Source organism: Miniopterus natalensis, chromosome 19 (genome assembly GCF_054644295.1).
Source record: "Miniopterus natalensis isolate mMinNat1 chromosome 19, mMinNat1.hap1, whole genome shotgun sequence".
NCBI classification, from domain to species: Eukaryota; Metazoa; Chordata; class Mammalia; order Chiroptera; family Miniopteridae; genus Miniopterus; species Miniopterus natalensis.
The window spans coordinates 18,174,376-18,194,102 of record NC_142099.1 but is presented as its reverse complement, the minus strand read 5'-3'; the positions used below and the strand labels follow the sequence as shown (position 1 = coordinate 18,194,102).

General features: G+C 43.5%; 1 protein-coding gene across 1 annotated transcript in view; it reads right to left on the bottom strand.

The window, feature by feature from the left end:
- PAPPA2 (pappalysin 2) overlaps positions 1-19,727 on the bottom strand; it is a 173,502-nt gene that overhangs the window by 68,468 nt on the left and 85,307 nt on the right. Inside the window, exons 12-13 of the mRNA XM_087828227.1 lie at positions 11,792-11,927; positions 11,138-11,354 (exon numbers count right to left, since the gene is read on the bottom strand). Coding sequence (XP_087684353.1) covers positions 11,138-11,354; positions 11,792-11,927 — 353 coding nt within the window. The remainder of the gene's footprint in view (positions 1-11,137; positions 11,355-11,791; positions 11,928-19,727) is intronic.

Genomic DNA, 19,727 nt, shown 5'->3' with positions numbered 1-19,727 from the left:
GCAGCAACCCTCTCCACATGGGGCATTTCCTAACGAGGAATGATCACTGCAGCCCCCACATGACTGCACTGCTGACTCCCCCTACCCAGATTTCATCCCTGGCTACCGATTAAACTATTAGTTCAGGAGGGACACTTCCCCAGCCACGTTCATAGGCCAAGCCTGGGAACTGTGAAAGGTGGAGTTAAGGGAGGGAACAGCACAGCCCTGTGAGTAAAGTGAATGTGCAGGTGCTTCTATCTGCCTCGTTGCTAGAACGGTACCTATGGGGCAGGAAGAAGAGGAAGGTGGCTTCCCTGTGGCTATACATCAACTATGTGTAAGTTGAGAGCTTGAGGATTTGCAAGCCAACATCTCAAAGGAACTTGAAATTTACCTATAAACTAGAATCTAAAACACATGACTATCCCTCCCCACCTTGGCTTCCTTTCCCTGTAAAGTTTCTGGACTCCCCTACAGAAGCTTCGCGTTGTTCCCATCATCCTGTAATCCCAGAATTTGTCAGTCCTCAATTGACATCAGATTTGGAAGATGACTCCCTTCTGTTCTTTTGCTCTTCCTGGCACTTCAGGCCTTGCAACATCAGTGGCTCACTGGCTTAGGGAGAAATGGAGGCCCAGGGAAGGGAAAGGACCATCTGAAAATCATGTGGTAAGACTAGATGATGTAGCCAAAAGCAAAAGGCAGGGGTCTGGGCCCTGGGCCTGCTGCCACCCCAATCACTACACTTGCTCTGCCTCCTTGGTTATGGCTACACAGAACCAGACGTGGCCCAAGAGTTGTTCCAACCAGAACTTACGGTCAAATCTGTTAACAGTGTCTGTCTACTTGGCAGGCTGGCAAAGTGACAGAACCCTAGAAATATTGTTTTTGTCTTCTGGGCTCTCTCCACCAGCTGCCATGAGCAGAGACTATAAGGATAGGCTAGACCTGAGCAAATTGGAAAGCAGGTGACATTTTCAACTCGTCTCTCTTTCCAGCATTACTTTCTCTGCTCCTCCTGTGCCCCCAAACTCCCCAATGCCCACACTAGGTTGTATCCCAGCAAGACCCTGGTGAGTTTTTGAATTGTAAAGGCCCACAAGAGAATACTCCTAGTATAAATAATTGATAATGACTTAAAACATTTCTACTTCTTTCAAACAGTTATCTGTGATTTTAAAAAGACCTCTACAGATTGTCCAGACTTGAAGAAAATACTTCTTCCTAATTTCAGAAACTGTGATAAGGCATTGGAAAGTCATTGTTTCAAAGTCATTGTTTTGAAACCGGCCAATTCCTTAGAGGTAGACACCAACCCCAAGTCTTCCTAAGCTGTTTGTGCCGGTTCCTAGCTTTCCACCCAAAGCTGTCACTCACTCAGAATGCATCCCACTAAGAGCCATGTCAGACAAGGTGACATTTTAATAAAGATTATTTCTAGACTAGTCTAGCCATAGTCCAATAATCCCCTAAATGAATCATGTCCATGACCTTTTCTTTGTTCCTCTATAACCCCATGAGAGCAAACAGTTGAAAAGACTCAGACAGCTCATGTGCCTCCCCAGGCAGACTTGTCATCCACCAGGCCATCCATCATGGGCCGGGACACTCAGAATCCTCTTCAGTGGATTCTCCTTCTTCCCCTCTATTTTATGGACAAGTCATTCTGGGAAGAGGGAGTTGGGCAAGGAACCTAGGGAACAATTGAGCAGCTATAATTCTTTCCTTGCTTAAGAAACAAAAACAGATTCAATGCTAAATTGCTAAACTGCTTTGGGGAGGGAGATAATCAAATGAGTGGAAATGCGGCACGTGTTTCATTTCTACAGTGCCTTTCCCGGCAGCCAGAGAGGCCACCTCTGTGATCCCAGAGCATGCAAAGGAAATCTTGTCCTAAAAATAAAAGGTGAGGAACCAGAGAATAAAATGTCTTCACAGGTATCCCCTAGCAAAAGGAAGGAAGGAGCCCTTCGCCTTGTGAGGCTGTTAGAAGGTGGGTCGATCTGAATGTTCTACATAGGACAAGCCAGGAAGGAGAGGCCTGGCAGGGTATAGGAGCCCAATCCAGGCGGAGGAAAGTGCTGGCATTTCAAATCTGAACTCCGAATCATTGAAGCACAATGGGCTTCGGTAAAGCAGCAGCATGAGGGTTCCAGGGAATAATGAAGCTGAACAGCGGGTGATAGAGGTGGAATGATCCCATTCCCAAGACCAGATTCACACGCCGATTACAGCGGGGCGGGAATGCCAAGGCGCTGAGCTGTGCTTTGGCCCCAGTGCTGAGACCGGAGCTCAGAAGCCTTACAATCTCGCCCCAGCCCTACCCATCATCTGCAGCATAACCCAGAAGAGACGTTTTCATAACTGAGTCCCAACATCTCCCAAGTGGCAAACACAGGCACTCCCTCCCCAAAATTCTCTGGAATTCCAAAAGTCATAGAAGGGAAGTTCTACGGGACAGTTGCTTTCCTTTCTACCACATCCTTCCGCCCCCAACCAAAATCTCATGTCTACAGTGAATTCTCCATGTGACAATGGAGAGTGACTAAGAAATCCTCTGTACTTGACTCAGTGATACAGGCTGGGTCTCCTTGGTCAGCAGATTCACCTTTTCGAGAAGAGCTTTCTCAGGCTAAAGGCATTTTTTGTGGCACGGCACAGGCTAAAGGCTTTCTCTGTGTGGCCTCTGTGATTCAAGTTCTGTTTCTTGAAGCAGGCACTGTGAAAAATAGATAATCCTTGGAGAAAAACCAACAATTAGCTATCTCACCAATAACTCATAATCTTCCATTTGCAATTTATGCACTGTGGTAACATGTAGGGTGTGCCAGCTCAGGCTATCTCGCCCCACCTGCCTTGCCTCTTCAGATCCCTCTTTCAATGGGACCCCTGTGCTGTGCCATGAAAAATGCCTTTAGCCTGAGAAAGCTTTTCTCGAAAAGGTGGATCTGCTGAGCCACGGAGAGCGGAGCTCTGAAGGCGGCTCAGGCTTAGGAGTAAGGGGAAAATGAACTTGGGAATGAAATACAGAAAAGGATCCTTCATGAAACAGATGTGGGATAGCTCGATAGTGGAGAACTGAGAGGATGCTCCAGTAGAAGGCTGCTTAGATGATCTAACCAACCAAGGACTGGGGGTTGTCGATGAAAAGAGCTTACTCTTGGAATCACTGTTCTTCCCTCCTGCTTTTGGCCTCATGCTCCTTGCATGTCCCTTGTGGCCCAAGCTGTGTGGTAAGTTAAAACTACATAAGTATAGTGTGTGCCTCTGTCAGGATACAAGACACACATGGTTAGACTCTTGTAACTCCAAGGTCTGTGCACTCATTCAACTAGCCCAAGCTAGCATATTGCACTGAACATGACCCCTGCCTCCTAGAATCCACACCCTGTGTCATTCCCTCAACTTGAGTGTGGGGAGGACCAGTGACTTGTTTCTAAGCACCTGAATATGACAAAGGGGACAATGTCACTTCTGATTAAGTCACCTGAGACTGAAGGGTATTCTTGCTGAGAGACTCTCTCTCTTGCTGGCTTTGAGGAAGCAAGCTGCCATGTGAGAGGTGGCCAGTGGATAGGGTCATGTGTCAAGGAACTGAGGGAAGCCTCAGGGCCACTCCCAGCAGGAAACTGAGGCCATCAGCCTTTCAGAACCAAGTGCCAACAACCATGTGACCTTCCCCATTCGAGCCTTCAGATGAGAACCCAGTCCTGGCTCACACCTCATTGTAACCTTACACAGGACCCAGTTAAGCCTGGTCTAAAATCTTGACCTCAGGAACTGCGAGTATAAATGTGTGTTGGTTTAAGCTGATGAGTATGTACTAGTAGTGTTACACAGCAATAGAAAGCTAATACATAAGCCAGGCCTTCAAAACTGTGAGGTCCCCTTTCTGGCTTACCTGCACTTCTAATCTCCAAGAGAGTGAAATATTTTTTCTCAGGTTTTCTCTCTTCTGAGGAGCAATATTCTTTTTTTTTTTTTTTTGTCTGGGCTAGGACCCCACTGGAGCTGGGTCAAAGCTTCTCTTTTTCTAATGACCCTGAATCCCCTCGATTCTGCCCATAAAATTGCTCTAATCTAGAAATTCATTTCCTGAACTTTCCCCAAAGTCCCAAGTATGTTTTTAATTCCACCCTTTTTCACCTACTTCATCAAAGGTCACTAGCGTACCTGCATTACTTGGAGCCCACATCTACATTCCTTGGTTTCAGGGTTTCCTCAAAATAAATATGCCATTTACATAAACACATCTAAACTATAGGTGCTCTTTATTTATCCCAGGGTCAGTTAAACCCTTGTTACCCCAATGCAAATACAGTGCGAGGGAGGGTGGTGGGGTTTCTTGGACAGTAGGCATGAGTGAGTATATTTCTGAAACAGTCTTCCATTCATAAAATGAAACCTTTCTTTACTAAAAACAAATTACTTGGATTCTAGTCTTAGTTGTGCTAATCTCAAATAAGGTGAATTTGCGTACTCTGAGTCTCAGTTTCCTCAACTGAAAAATGATTCCTGGAAAACTGTAGGCACTTAGTAAATATTTTTGAATGGTGCATAGTCCATCTCTTTCTATACATAGCCACACATAAACACACACACACACACACACCATATAGTTTCACAAATCAATTTGCCTTAAACTTTTTCAGAAACCTTTTCCTTGAAGTAAAATACAGCAATGTATATACAATACACACACACTCAGTGTATTAGACCTAAGTTGTTACATGGATCAACTATTAATTACCCACAATGATAAAGGGGATCAAAGCATGACTTTATAAAGTGAGGAAGTATGAGTGAGAATAAGAGAGAAAAGAAAGAACCTAGGTTTCCTCAGAGATATTCATTTTAAAAGATTAGTATTGCACTCAATTTTCAGTTAGAATATTTGGCTTTGATAAGCTATAGTTGAAGGCAAACCTCAGAACCCACTACAGTTTTACATTTATGAGTATTTATTACTTGCTTTCCATCTCAATCAGAATGTGTCTTTACACTGAATAAGCCAATGAGTTATTTATACCTTATGTTTGCCTTGGACTTCAAGTAAGGTCAAACATTTAAAAAAGGAAATGTGCCTTTCCTGAGGTCAATCTACTTAGAAGATATATTGGAAAGTGGTCTTATTGTTAAAGCTAGGAACTTTTTAAAACTCTTACCTGAAACATAAAAGGTAGAGAGAAAAAGGGTTTTCTCCTGGGTTGACAAGACCTTTTCTGCCAGTTATCAACTTACTGCCTCTCATTTCCAAATCTGCCCTTTGTTGCCCAGAGATAAGCCATGTAAATGTTGCTCTTTCGCCAGTTAACATGATGTCATGTTTTCCCATTAGACGGAACTGGAGAGACGCTGCAGAGGGAAGGGCATCTCTCCTGGATTCCTACATGGTTTCCTCTCCTTGCTCCTGCCTCACTTGATGTCCAGCAGAGCTTCAGTCCAGTGGTACTCACCCCCTAACAAGTTTCAGTGACACCCTGCACGTCTCAGCAAGTCCCACCAGCACCCTAGCTGGCTTTCCAGTGGGTCTCAAAGGTATCCCAGTGAATGACTCCCCAGAAAGCTTCAGCTTCACCCTAATAGCAGCTGTCCAACAAACAGCTTCCTCATGAGGTCTGATCAGCATTGCCACCAGCCCCAGCCAGTGAAGCCTCAGCAAACTTCCCTGCCATCCGGGGTGCCACCGCCACTCTCTCCGTTTAGATCCTTCCACAGCCTCAGGTGGGAGCCTCTTGCACATGCTCCTTCCTTTGATGCTCTTCCCTGGTATCTAAAGGTAATGGTTGCTCCCTTTACCTGCCACCTATCCATTAGGGTTCTCCTTACCCCAGCTGCTATTGGGGTGCAGCTGAAGCTTTCTGGGGAGTCATTCCCAGAAAGGGGTAAGTAGTTCCTCCTCTGTTACTAGTTCCCTATTCCATTTACGGTGCCCTGACCGGATCCAGGCTGACTCAGAATGGAACCGAAAGTGGTGCCGGGAGACAGATTCGCAAAGGCAGAATCTGGGAACCAGCTGGCTCTGCCTTTGGGCCTGAGTACAACACAGATCTCCTTGTGCATGGGAAATGGGATGTTAGTAGTCCCTAACACACAGTGGGACCACAACTAATGAGCTTTCACCTTTGGCTGATGGTGCTAAAGAGCGAGCTGGGAGTGAGCCACCTGGGAACACCAAGTGGGTGCTGCTGGCCTTGACCGTAAGTGTTCCCCACACCACTGCGGAGCATATCACAGCAGCAAAGGGGAAGACAGCTCACCGAGACCACAAAGAGAAGCCCCTTCCTCCTGCCGTCTCTCCAGAACCCTCTACGGACAAAACTTAACATCCTGCCAGCTGGCAAAGTGTCAGTCCTGGTCTAGTGTTACAAGAGCGCGCCTAGAGCGGACTGAGAGTTGAGAAGCAACACATTCACGGATTACTGGCGCACCTTGTAAAGGGAGGGTGGTAAAAAGTAACGATGGGGGAACTGTGTGGAAGCTGCCACGGGCTGCGTTCCCACATGGTGTTAGAATGTGCTACAAGCTCCACGTCTCACTCTCAGTTACTCTCACACGAATTCTATGGGGTGATTTCTCCCTGCTTCCCGCTTACATACCAACAAAATCGAAACATAAGAAAACTCTTATCCATACCAAAAACCAAGACTGACAGCTAGAATTTGCAAGGATTTCCTCCTGATTCCAAAATGTACGGGAGCTGAATTGAGAAACATCACTGGAAGCCAAAGTTTGGATTTTTTTTAATGGGGGGGGGGGAGCAAATAAGGAATGGAGCCACGCCCTGGCCCTGGTAAAGACCAGAAAACTGGGCACTGCTCTTCAAGGGTCACAGTGCTGTTCTCCACTCATCAGTCCTCACCAGTACCACCCTTTCTTTACTGTTTCAAGACTTCAGGCCAGGGAATATAAGGATTGGGTGGGGTGGCATGGGAGAAGGGAGGGGGAGAACTGGCAAATGCCACTAGACCCTGAGACATAAATGTCCTAGGGAAAATGCTACAAAGTCCTAAAGGATACCAGAGGCTTGAGGCCATGGGACAAATTTTCGGAATAAAAGCTTGGAGCAGTTTTATACAGCGAAATCCCACTGTCTTTGTAAACAGTGCAATGAAGCAATGTTCCCTGGGCTCATTGGCAGTTAAGACAGAGAAAGGTTAAAAATAAAAGAAAGGCAAATATTTATCAAACAAATACAAACAAAAGGAGAGCAAGGATGGAAATTTTAATCCCAGACAAAGTATAATACAAAGACAAAAGCATTTCAACAGGCAAAAGGGTTGGCAAGAGGTTTCATCCTAATAAAGAAGAAACAGTCATGGGCAGTTATATACCCAATTATTTAACATCAAATTATAAAAAACCAAAACTGTTTAAAATACAAGGAAAAAGGGAAAGAAGTACAATTGTCTGGAAGGTTACCCTGCATTCCCAACCTTTTGTAGAGCAGGTAGAACGAAAAATCAGTAAGAGGGAAAGTGCAAATGCTGAAGAGAGATGAGTAGCCAGAAGTTTCAACCACTGTCATGAGTCCATGCCCTGGGAAAGGAGATTCAACACGGGATCTGATGGACACACCATTAGGTAGGGTCAGAGAAGTTACAATCAGTGTTTCCACTAGGTTCATGTGGCTGGAAGAACAAAATTCTGTTGTAAGAGAAACCACATGCCCATCAGCGATTCTCTCCTATTAGTGACTTCTTCTAGGCTTGACCTTGTGAATTTCCAAAGTAGACCATAGGAGTTCTGATTATTTGCAAGCAGATGCACTCATAGGCAAATTAACCTTCTAGTGTCTGGGTTATATCTCGAACACACTCCAAATCCCACTGCATTGATCAAAAAGATGATTCCCACTTTCCAAAGTAATCAACACAGTCCTGGATTGGTTGGGGGTCTACCCGATACTCTAACTCATGGGATGCTGTCGCATGTTACACAGGGCCCTTCCCTAAAGTGGAGAGAGCTGGAAAGTAAGAATGAATTGAGATTTTATTGAGCATTGGTGGTCAAAACCTGGAACACTTAACTTGGTTTTCAAGACTGAGAGGTTCATTATCAGAATGCTAAGCCCAAAAGGTCATAAACTGGGTAGCCATCCTAGCAGAATGGGAAACAAGATGAGGAGAGAGATCAAAGCCAGTGGGTCCCAGCCAAGGATCGTGAACGTCACTGGAGAGCCAGACTTAGGTCTACTGGCTCTCAGTGGAGGCTCTGTGGGCCAGTCAGGCTGGTTTCAAGATGCAGTGTGGTAGGACAGACGGGCCATTGGTCATTACTGGTTAAATGCAAAAATGGATAACACATCTTCTACTGCCAGGCCTCTGTCAACTCGCCCTTGCCCATTTTAGTATTAATGGAATTCAGGTCATAAGGGGTAAGAAGGAGGTAGCCAGGAATCCCTCTCCCTATGCCCAGAATTTGAGGGTTTCATATTATAGTCTTTCTACATCTACAACTGTGATTGATACAACGATGCAAGAAGACCTCTTCTACTCTTTGAGAGGCTGGAGGAGTTCAGATTTTAAACCTGTTAACAAAGCAACTGAATGGGATCTATTAGGTTCCCTGTGTATCAAAATTTACTATATTGCACTGATTTGCTGGCAAAGAAGGAAGAGCCAATTTGCACGGTTCCTGTCAGTCACATGTGGTTTGGAAGTGCTCATGCATTCCAGATACACTCTGTGTACACTGGAGAATTGTATCTTATTTCTGCTGGTTTGCATGCATGCATATGAAACTTGTTTTTCTCCCAGAGCCAAGTGAAAATAGGTGAAGAACTAGCAGCAGTGCAGCCGTGATCACAGTTAATCAACTTCTTTATGAAAACGCCATAGCTCCAACGGTGAGAATTCTCGTCCCTCGGGTCTATAGAGGCTGTGACTTCTACTTTTCTGGCTCACTTGTTCAGTGCTGTTCCATGGAGCACTGAGAGAGAGTCTGTAACTGTCACTCAACACACAGTTTCTGATCCCTACTATGTGCCATCCTCCTGCTAGGTACTGAGAGATACTGAGCAGAATCCCCACTGCAGGGAGCTCAGAGTTTAGTGGGAAGGGACATCAAGTAAATAAATAGTTACCACCCAGTGTGACAGCTGCTTTTGTAGGGTGTGGGTTGTGTACGAGACCCTATGGGAACAGGGAGGGAGTTTGTCAACACTCCACAGAAGAAGGTGAATCTTGACAGTGAATCTGAGTTGAAGTGAAGAGGGACTGGAAGGCATTCAAGAAAGTAGGAACACTATGTGCAAAGAAAAGAAGTTCATCAAGAACACATGTTTCAGGGACCTGAAAGAAATTCTGTGTGGCTTGGGGCCAGAGGTAGAGACAGCAGAGAAAATAATTTGAAAACACATGAGAGGCAATCATTCTAGTAAACAATGTTATTTTAATAGTCTACATTCTTGTGTTAATAGTCGAAGATGTTTGTTCACTAAGACTTAAGAGTTGCAGATAAACCAGCTAATGTTCCAATGTGCATTATCCTGACTCTACCCCTTACTGTTTCTCCCTTCTGAGCACTTGCAACAATACCTGGCACAGAGTTAGCACTTAATGAATGTAAACCACTATTAATGCATGGGGTAGATGGCCTCTAAGGTGGCCCCTAGTGATCCATGCCCTGATGCAAACTCCTCTCCTTGAGTATGAGCTGGAAGTATTGACTCATTTCTAAGGGATAGACTATCTACCAGAAGTAATGGGTTGTTACTTCCAACATGATATTATAAAAAGACTGTCGCTTCCCTTTTGGACAGGCTCTCACGCACTCAAACACTCTGGCTCTTTTTGTCTCTTAGATTACTAGTTGCCATGTCACAAGGACACTTGGGCAGCTCATGAAGAAGCCCACGTGTCAAGGAATGGAGCCATGCCTACGTGAGTATGCCCACTGTCAGCACCTGTGTGAGTGAACTTGGATGCAGATCTCCTGAGGCCTGCCAAGAGCCACATGAGTGAGCTTGGAAGTGAATTCTCCAGCTCCACTCAAACCTTGAGGTTACAGCAGCCTTGGCCAACAGCTTGATGGAAACCTCATAATAGACTCTAAGCCAGAGGCACCCAGCTGATGTGGGTCCAGATTCCTCGCCCACAGAAACCATGATAAGCCACTACATTTTGATATAATTTGCTACACAGCAGAACACAACTAAGATACTATACTAGTACTGTTTACTCCTAGTCCTTACCAAGGCCGGGTTTCTGGTATACCTAGGTTGGTTGTGCTGGTGGTATCAGACTTTCTCCTTGGTGATGGAGCATGGCCTAGACACCCAGCCTCTGTGGCTAGGATCCCAATGGCCTGACACCGCACTCCTTGAGGGACCAAACCCTGTTACTTAGTGTCTCACCTAACTCATCAGATGATTCATAGAATGAGTCCAGCCCAACTACAGTACAGATTACTGTGTTTGGTGTGCTCCCCCATCAGGGCCAACCTTGGGTACACCAACACTACTATTACAGTCCCTCCACTAGCTGCTGCCGAAGTCCAGGAAACCTCTATCTAGATGATGACAACTACAGATGCCCACAGAAAGACATGTGTAGCTAACATATTCTTGCTTTCCATATGTAACTCTAATTGATTATATCACATGGCTTAGAAACTAATTGTTAGACTTGCTATATACAGTCCAGGCGGGAACAAATGGAAAAACATAGATTGCTTTGGGAACACTGGATTTTTTGGCTGTGAATTTTTGGCAGTTTATATAACAAGATTAATTTTAAGGCAGTGGTTTTATATGTAAAAAAGATTTTAAGACCTTGTAAAGATGTTAAATATTTACATTAAATATTATGCTCAGCTAAGGAATGAAAAACAAAATATAAAACCCAAATGTGCCCTCTACCAGTGGTTCTTTGCTAACTTCTTAGGTCTCTTTAGCAGTTCTTAGGCACATTTTATAGTTAGTGATTAAGCACCCACTGCATATACAATGCTGTATATGGAAACAATGGCAGTTCATCACAGCCACAGGAAAAGGAAGGAAGGGAGGAAGGAAGGAAGGAAGGAAGGAAGGAAGGAAGGAAGGAAGGAAGGAAGGAAGGAAGGAAGGAAGGAAGGAAGGAAGGGAGGGAGGGAGGGAGGGAGGGAGGGAGGGAGGGAGGGAGGGAGGGAGGGAGGGAGGAAGGGGACTTTGTACCTCTGTCCCTGATGATGTTGCCCCTCGTGCTCTGGGACGCAGTCGTTGGGAACTGAAGGACTCAGGTGGGAGGCTGTCCTTAGAGCCACCGCTGAGATGCCCACCACGGGGGATGAGAAATTCAACAGCACGGAGGCGGTACAGTGGGAGAGGACATTTGGGTGACGAGTCACATTGACAACCAGTGGGTTATGCTGGCATGACAGTTCATAGGTTCCTGACAAGAAATAAGGACATGGATCATATTTTAAGCCATTCAGGTAGCACAGCGATTTTCAACCAGTGTGCCACAAGAACTGTAAAACATGCGATACCTGACTCTTTTCCCTTAGATTGTCAAGTGAAAAAACTGGCACAGCCAACACAATAGCCATCCGGTGTAAATGAATCAAATTTATACCTATTTTTTTTTGTCAGATTGGCAAATAATATATTTTTTGGTGTGACGCAGAACTTTAGTAATTAGTTTAGGTGTGCCGTGAGATGAAAATGGTTGAAAATCACTGGTGTAGCATCATTTTCCCATATCTAGTATTCATTTTAACCTCTCAGTAGCTGTGTGACACACACAAGGTTCCACAATATCAGAGACGGGCATGGAGCTGACTCCTGGTCTAAGGGGCTGTCCTCTAGAAGCCCTGTTGTCAGACTCACCAAGAGAGTGGTTGTTTCCATTGACATCGGTCAGGTGGACGGTCACTGTTGGCCGCTGTCGTTTCCCAGATACCAGGCCATCAGACGTCAAGAAAATAAAAACTGCCGCGGCCACGCCTGGCCTACTGAAAGACACCTAGGCAGAAGCACATACAAGTGTGAGCCGTTGCCTCCATTGGGCCATCAAGACGCGTTAACTACGAGCTCCCTTCTCCCTTACAAATGAGGAGAAGACCAAGTAGGCACATAAGATGTCCATGGTCACACCAAGAGTTAAATAAAATTAGGTGGAATGAAGACACCTTTCAGCTACTGAGCTTCCCATCTTTTTCTGACACTTTTTACTTCAACTGTTTCTTGTTTGCTTGAACCAGTCTTTCTTTAAGTGTCTCAAAAAGATCACTCAAAGAGACCATTGCTGGAAACAATAAGGCAGCACATGGCCAACCAATACTTTCTTGTCCTCAAAGTGAGAGAGGTGGACAAGATGGTCACCGAGCTGATGTTTTGCTCTGAATCAGCACAGCTAATTAGCCCTCCTCACCCCCCACTTCCCGGGACACTGTTATCAGAACCTCCCAGTCAGCACGGGAACCGTGACATGGGGGAGGGGTTATTGCAGTCCCTTGTTTCTGAGATTGGGAGCTGCCAACTATTTATTCTTATGCGGGTCTCCTGGTGTCCCAAGCATGTATGTCCTACCCCTGGCTGTAAAAATAAGCCAGCGCTGAGTCACAAAAACAAACCTGGTTATTTATAAAGAATATTCCTAGATGGTTAGGCTGATTAACAATCAAACAGACTTTCAGAGTAAACTATGGAAGTCTTGTCCCTGGAAATCCTTTTCTATAAAAGAAAACATCCTAGTGATTGGGGATGACCTGGAGAGCTTCGTTTTTTTGCTGAAATCATTTGAGGCAGCCATTCTAGTTTTGCTTTATTGCCTATAGCTCAACATTATTCTTTTCTTTCAGATTTGCATAGGTGAGTTTTTATTTCTATATAGGATTCTGTTTACTTACCCTTTGGATTATATACATATTCAAGATACTTGTTTACTGATTGCAGAATATTTTTAGTCTGTGAAAGGGCAATTAAATATCCTTTTGTATAGCAAAAAAGGGGGGACATACTAAGAAACCTTTTTCTTCTTTTTTATTATGGAATTTATTGGGGTGACAATAGCTAATAAGATTATATAGATTTCAGTGATACATGATCTATATATTGTGTTGTGTGTTTAACATTACTCTTAATTTCTGCTGAGAAGAAATTCCCACCTTCCCTGGTGTTACCTGGGAGTCACATTATCAGAACCTGTGTACGTTTCTCTAGCATTTCATCAGACCCAGAGGGCGATGAAGCCCCAGGAAAACTGTCCTCGGAGTAAAAGCAAGGTCCACATCAAATGTCAGGGACGTCCTTTCAAAAGTAAAACATGTTTTCCATGTTAATAAGAATTCTTCTTTGTCCGCAGGCTGAATTTTCCTGAGTCTTGGTGGTGTGTTTATAGTGCTCATTTGCACTGCTGGCTTAATTAGGGGGATTTTATGATTTGCAGTGGTCGATGGAGTACAAGTCTCCCTTCTTCCTCTCCTTTGAAAAAAAGACCAGCCACATTCTTTTTACAGTGTCTTTCCCCCACCTTTTTCATTTCCCCTCTTTGAAGTAATAAATATTTCTTTATAACTTAAGAAATATCCAGACCCATAGGTTATGGCTTGCAATACGAGGTCCTTTGTCTCTCGCTGGGTGAAGGCTAGACATGAAACACACGGTAGGGTAACCAACAGCCCCGCACAAAGCCCTCAACTCCAGCAGCAAAGACATCAAAGTCCCCTGGGTACACCTACCACCACTTCCTTCTCACACGCCACAACAGAGACCTGAGTGCTAGAAGAAAGTTCTGGGTCACTTCCCAAGCCAGGAACAGACAGAGTCTAAACAAGTACCTGGTGGCTTTACCCTAACAGGCCCCAGACTTGAAGAGTGGGGTGGCTTCAACGAGGGACAGGAGAGCTCAGTCTTTCCACCTCCAGTCGGGGTCCCAAACAGACACCACCCATATGAAACTAGTTAGTAGGGGTAGGTCTTACAGTGTGGATTCCTCTGTCCTGAGGGCCCGTGCCTAAAACCTCCAACTCACTTTACATCTCCCAGAAATGCGCCTCCTTGCTCTAAGGGTCTTTGAATAGCAATCCCTTTGAACACTGGGGCCGGCTCCTGGTGTCACTGTCTCTGTGCCTGGATTTGTGGGATGTGGCTATGCCAGGATTTCCAGGCTCTGGCTTAAGTAGGAAAACCACAGGTGAGACTTACAAAGGAAACAGAGGCAGAGGAATGCTGGGATACACAAAGCAAAGAAAGGCAAGGACCTGATAAAGGTACAAGATGCCCGCTCTTGGGTATTTCTTCTCAGAGCGACACAGAAGAGGGAACCAAATTCCATTCTCATCTAAACACCAAACAGGCCCCATAACAAGAGCAAAGGAAGAATGAACTCCCTCAAACAACTGTTGGAGCCTCCAAATCAGAGGTTCGTTTGAATCTGCATAATCATTCTGAATGGGATCAAAGGCAGCAAGTAGGTTTACCATTCTTGAGAGGGGTTGGCCAGGCAGAGCCCTGGGTTTGACTCTTAGTTCCCACTTTACTCACTGGGTAAATCTGAGCAACCCATCATCTCTCCTCTCTGAGGCTAGGGTTCCTCTTCCCCACATCTAAGAAACAGACATACTACCAACCTTGGGAGGCTACTACGAGGATGAGATGAACTCATCTGAAAACACATAGGACAGTGCCTATTGTCTAGTAAGGACTCAAAGTTCAATAATTCTTATTTCAAAAAAAATTTTTTTATTCTGTTTACATTTCATGAAGACAAGGGTAAAAAATAAAAATTTTTAATGAAACATACATCCATAGATTTTGGTATCTAGAGAATTGTGATTTTCTTAACTGTAGAGACTAAATATTTCATACATACTATTTTAAATTGGTCCTTATAGAAATGTGAGTTGGCACTCTAGGTTCTACTTCCATAGAAACTGGCAATATTTGAGGCTCTTGGTTTGGAATGTATCTCTACTTTATAAGTGGAATGTATGAAAAATACATTATACATATGTGTATACATATGTATACATTATATATACATATATGTAACTTTTATTAGACTTCTCAGGAAATTCATTTCAATATACAGTTATTTAAAACCTACTTTTGTTTTACATATAGATAAACTTCTAGAATTCACAGTATAATTAGAATACTAGATGTGTATTCCTTATTCAAACAGAGACAGTATTTTTAAAAGTTGCTCTTTCTGCAGCCAACTCACAGCTATTTTAATATATATAATAGTCCAGATTATTTTTACTTCATATAAAATAAATAATGAATTTTATGTCCCTAGACATGAAAGATAGGTAGTGACTGAAGCAGAAAATTTGGCCACATGAAGCTTTTACTAATTCTACCTCCATGCCACCTTTGGTATTACCAAAGTGTGAGACCCCTCTAATCCTCCCCCCAAGTGAATTGTCTGAACAGCTGGCTTCACCCCCTTCCTTACAAAGCACTCCAGATGCACCCCCAGGGGGACTACTCAGATCTGAAATGAGCACTGGGCATGCCCCAAGAGAAAAAAACCAAGATATTAAGATGTCAACAAGGATTGTAGCTTTATCTGTAAGGTTTTATTGTTTGTTTTGACAAGGAGGTTGCATTCATGTTATATAAAATGAATTTGAACATGGCTCTCATGAGAAAGAAAAACTTTAGCTAGACATCAGAAAGAAGGTAAGATCTTTTATAAGAATGAGTGATTCTCAGGACTGAGGAATGGTCTCAAGATAGAGGGACTGCCAGTGAAATTAGCTCAGTGAAGCCATTGCAAAATACTTTGAAATAGAGAAAACATAGATTGGATGGATGGATGGAGAGAGACAGACAGTGACAGACAGAAGTAGAAAACCAGTCCCACTCACTCAGCTGCTTTTTTCATCCAAAACCTGCATGTTAACTACTGGATCTAACTTCTGGCCACTGGTGAGGGTAAGGCTGAAAGAATGCTTCCCTAGCACGCAACTGTTTGGGCTTAAGAAACCCGTCTTCAATGTGTCTGCTGGGTAGACACATTTAATATACTCCCAAGCCAAGCATTTCAATTTCCAGGTCATCCTCTGCGGTGGTCACAGGAGAGCAGACCCTGAGACTACACCACAAGCTTGAGAAGAATCTTCTCTGAGGTTTTAAGATGCTTTTGGTTAGTTACTGGGTTGCTATTTTTTCTGTGCCTTTCCATCGTCACTCATCTATGGCACTTCTTGATCCCAGAGAGAAAGGGGAGGCCCTTGAGCAGGAGAAGGTGGGCGGACACTCCATCTGGCTGTGTCGCACTTGACAGTTTGCCAGGAGAGATCCCATGCTGTGCCAGAGCCTCCATCAGGCTGAGTTTCTACTCCTATTTGAGACTTTTGTTCTCTAATACCCCCAGAATACAAAGGTTACATTATAGAAGTGGGGAAAGCAGGATCCTGACAGCTTAAGTGACTTCGTCTAGCTAAATGCTAGAGAGGCAGGAATTTAGGTTTTCCAGTTTTGTTCTGTGTTCTTTTGACTGGCAAATGGTTCTTAGTTCGGGGCGAGCAGGAAATCACAGATTCCTTAGAAAATGAGTTGACATTTGTGCCCTCTCTCCCTCCAAAAATGAAGTCACACAAACATTTAGGTGTAAAAGCTTCGTAAAATTTCAGGGAGCTAAGAAAACCCTTTAAAAAGCCATTAGCAGTCCATTTGGGAGGGAGGTGGTCAAAAGAAATTAGATTAAAAACTTTCGCATTAGTGGTTGAACCATATGCCTTTTGTGTGGTGAAAAATGATCCAATATTGGAAATTTTATATGGATCTCCCTCATAACATTGCTGTCTGTGTAGATCTCAGAAATTAGACAAGGGAGAGATTAACTCTCAAAGTTTCAGGGCTTTCACCCCAAGTCCACGTCTAACAGGTGAAGGAAAGGTGTGAGGCAACTAGCCTCTTGCCACTGAGCTGTCCTGGTGGTCTCCAAACTGGAGGATGTGAGTGAGAATGGGCGGGAATGGTGAACCTGGCTTGACTTCCTTCCTGTGCCCAAGGCCCTGTCTCTCTTGGTCAAAACCCAGGTGATTTCCTGTGTTGTTCCTTCACAGTACAAGCGAGGCTGTGAACACCATGAGCTTACGTGGCTCTTTTTTCAGAAGCATGAAGTCATTTTGTGAAATGAAGAGGGAACCACCACGATCCGAGGAGGGACATTTGAAAACATGTGCTTTGGGGTCCAGCCGGGCGTGGCTCAGCGGTTGAGTGTTGACCTAGGATCCAGGCGATCGGGGTTCGATTCCCGGTCAGGGCGCATGCCCGGGTTGCGGGCTCCATCTCCAGTCGGGGGTGTGCAGGAGGCAGCCGATCAATGACTCTCTCATCATTGATGTTTCTACCTCTCTCTCCCTCTCCCTTCCTCTCTCAGAAATCAATAAAAACGTATTTTTAAAAAGAAAAAAGAAGAGAAAAAAAAGAAAACCTGCACTTTGGCAAGTCAGCGGGAGGTTTCAGATCAAAAGCAACTCATTGGCTCAGTTCCTTCTAAGAACAGTTTCTCATCTGTGATTTTGGGCTGTATGCAGAGATTCTGTGTTAGAAAAGCTTGTGGGGCTCAGAGGGGAATCAGAAAGAGATAAAACCAAATCTTCAGTGAATACTGTGCTCTGCCACCCAGACCCCCTCCTTCATGACTGAGCACTCAGTGCACAGCAGCCTGTTCTTGGACCCTGGCCTTAGAGGAAGAAAGCCAGAATGGGAGGAGAGGGCAGAAGTCCATGTCCGATGGCCTTTTGATAGGAGTGAACGGTACACAGGGGGGTCAATTCGGAAGGGCCGTCCCAGCTCCCTGTGAGATGGGAGGCTCTAAAGGCATCAATGGATATAACTACCTTTGCCCTTAGCATCTGATAGCCTAAGACTGCTTCTTTTATTAATAATATGTGTTATCTCATTTTTTAAAATGTACCATCAAGCTTAAAATAAAATGCAGACCTGGGAGAAATTGTCTTGTCCGAACACCTTATTTTAAAACTAAGGCAACTGCTTACCCTTTGAGACAGCATGAGGGGCCTGGAGAGCATTATGCTAAGAGAAATAAGCCAGTCAGAGAAAGACAAGCATCACATGACCTCACTCATGTGTGGAAACTAACGAACAAAATAAACTGATGAACAAAGTAGATTCAGTGACATAGAAGCACGGAGCAGACTGATGAATCTCAGAGGGTGGGTGGGGAGAGATTAACCAAAGAATTTATATGCATATATGCATAACCCATGGACGCAGACAATAGTGTGGGGAAGGTGTGGGTGTGGGTGTGGGTGTGGGTGTGGGTGGAAGGGGGCAGTGGGGGGAAAAAAAGGACACCTGCAATACTTTCAATAAAAAAATAAATTTAAAAAAACAAGGAAACTGGAGCTCAAGAAGGTTATATGATTTATGTAAGGTCACTTGGCTGGTTAGTGGCAAAAACAGGGCTTAAAATACCATTCCTCTGAGTACATGCTTCCTCTCAGTTTCTAAATTGCCTACTAATTTGTTGCTCCTTTTCTGTGACAGATTGAAAATTCAGAAAACTAATATTGTTAGAATTTCATGCGAAAGTAAATAGGCTCTAACAAAGGGTCTTGTCAACTTTCCTATGAACAAAATAAAAAAATTCAAAGTATCAATAGGACGTGGTGCCTTCCACACATGAGCTCTTTTTTTGCTAAATTATGAAATCAGTACATTTTTCTGGATGGTTGAAATCACCTCTGTATAGAGGACTGACACCTGACTGATTAAATTTAAAAGAATTAGAAAGGTTGCCTGATTTAGCAAAAACAAAAAGGATATCCACTTAAATTTGAATATCAGAGCAACAACAAATAATTTTTTAGCATAAGCATGCCCTGAGTATAGAGTGGGACTTATTTACACTTAAAATTTACTCCCTGTTTATCTGAAATACTTTTTTCGGCAATCCAAAGTTGAAAAGATATAAGAGAGCACAATAAAAAAATGAACAGATAAAATAAAAACAGAGAACACTAATAAAAAAGAAACAAGGAATGGAGGAAAGGATTTTGTGGATAATTTTAAACAAACTAGAGAGAGAAAAACGTTAAGATTGGTAGACACTTTTTGACCAATGAATAGAGAATACAAGTCTCTAATCCGAACTGGTCCTTAATTTCTGAATGAACACAGGCTCACTATTTAAGTGCATCCTACTAAAAGGTAGGGCCAAGAGGAAGAGGGAAAATAAAAACCACTCATAATGACACACAGTTGGCACAAAAACAAAGTTGTTATGCTCTGAAAAATCAGTGCTAGAAACAAACAGAATGCTATTAAAAACCCATGATTTTAAAAAGAAATTATGAGATATTTCAAAATACTTAGGCCATATTGACAATGAAAGTACTGTGTCAACATTCATGGGCTACAATCAAAGTAGTACTTAGAGGGGGGAAATTAGAGAACAACGAAAACAAATCATTCAAGGATTCAACACAAGACGCTAATGAATAACAGCGGCGTCAGTCCCGGACACAGGGAGAGAAGTGATGACAATGAGAATAGGAATCGGTGAGTTCGGGAACTAGAAGGATAAAAGAAGTAAAGAAAACTGAAAGTTAGTTTTGAAGAAATCCCAGGCACAAGTAATCAAGGGAAAAAAAGAGAAAAAGGAAATTCAAAAACATATAAAGAGATTTATAACTATAGCTAACACAGAGATGAGACATAATAAAAATACATTGTGAACAACTATCAGCACTAAATTTGAACGTGTGGAAGAAATTCATAACTTTATGGGAATATCAAATAGTCCAAAATTGGAAATAAAAAATTGATTATATTTTAATAA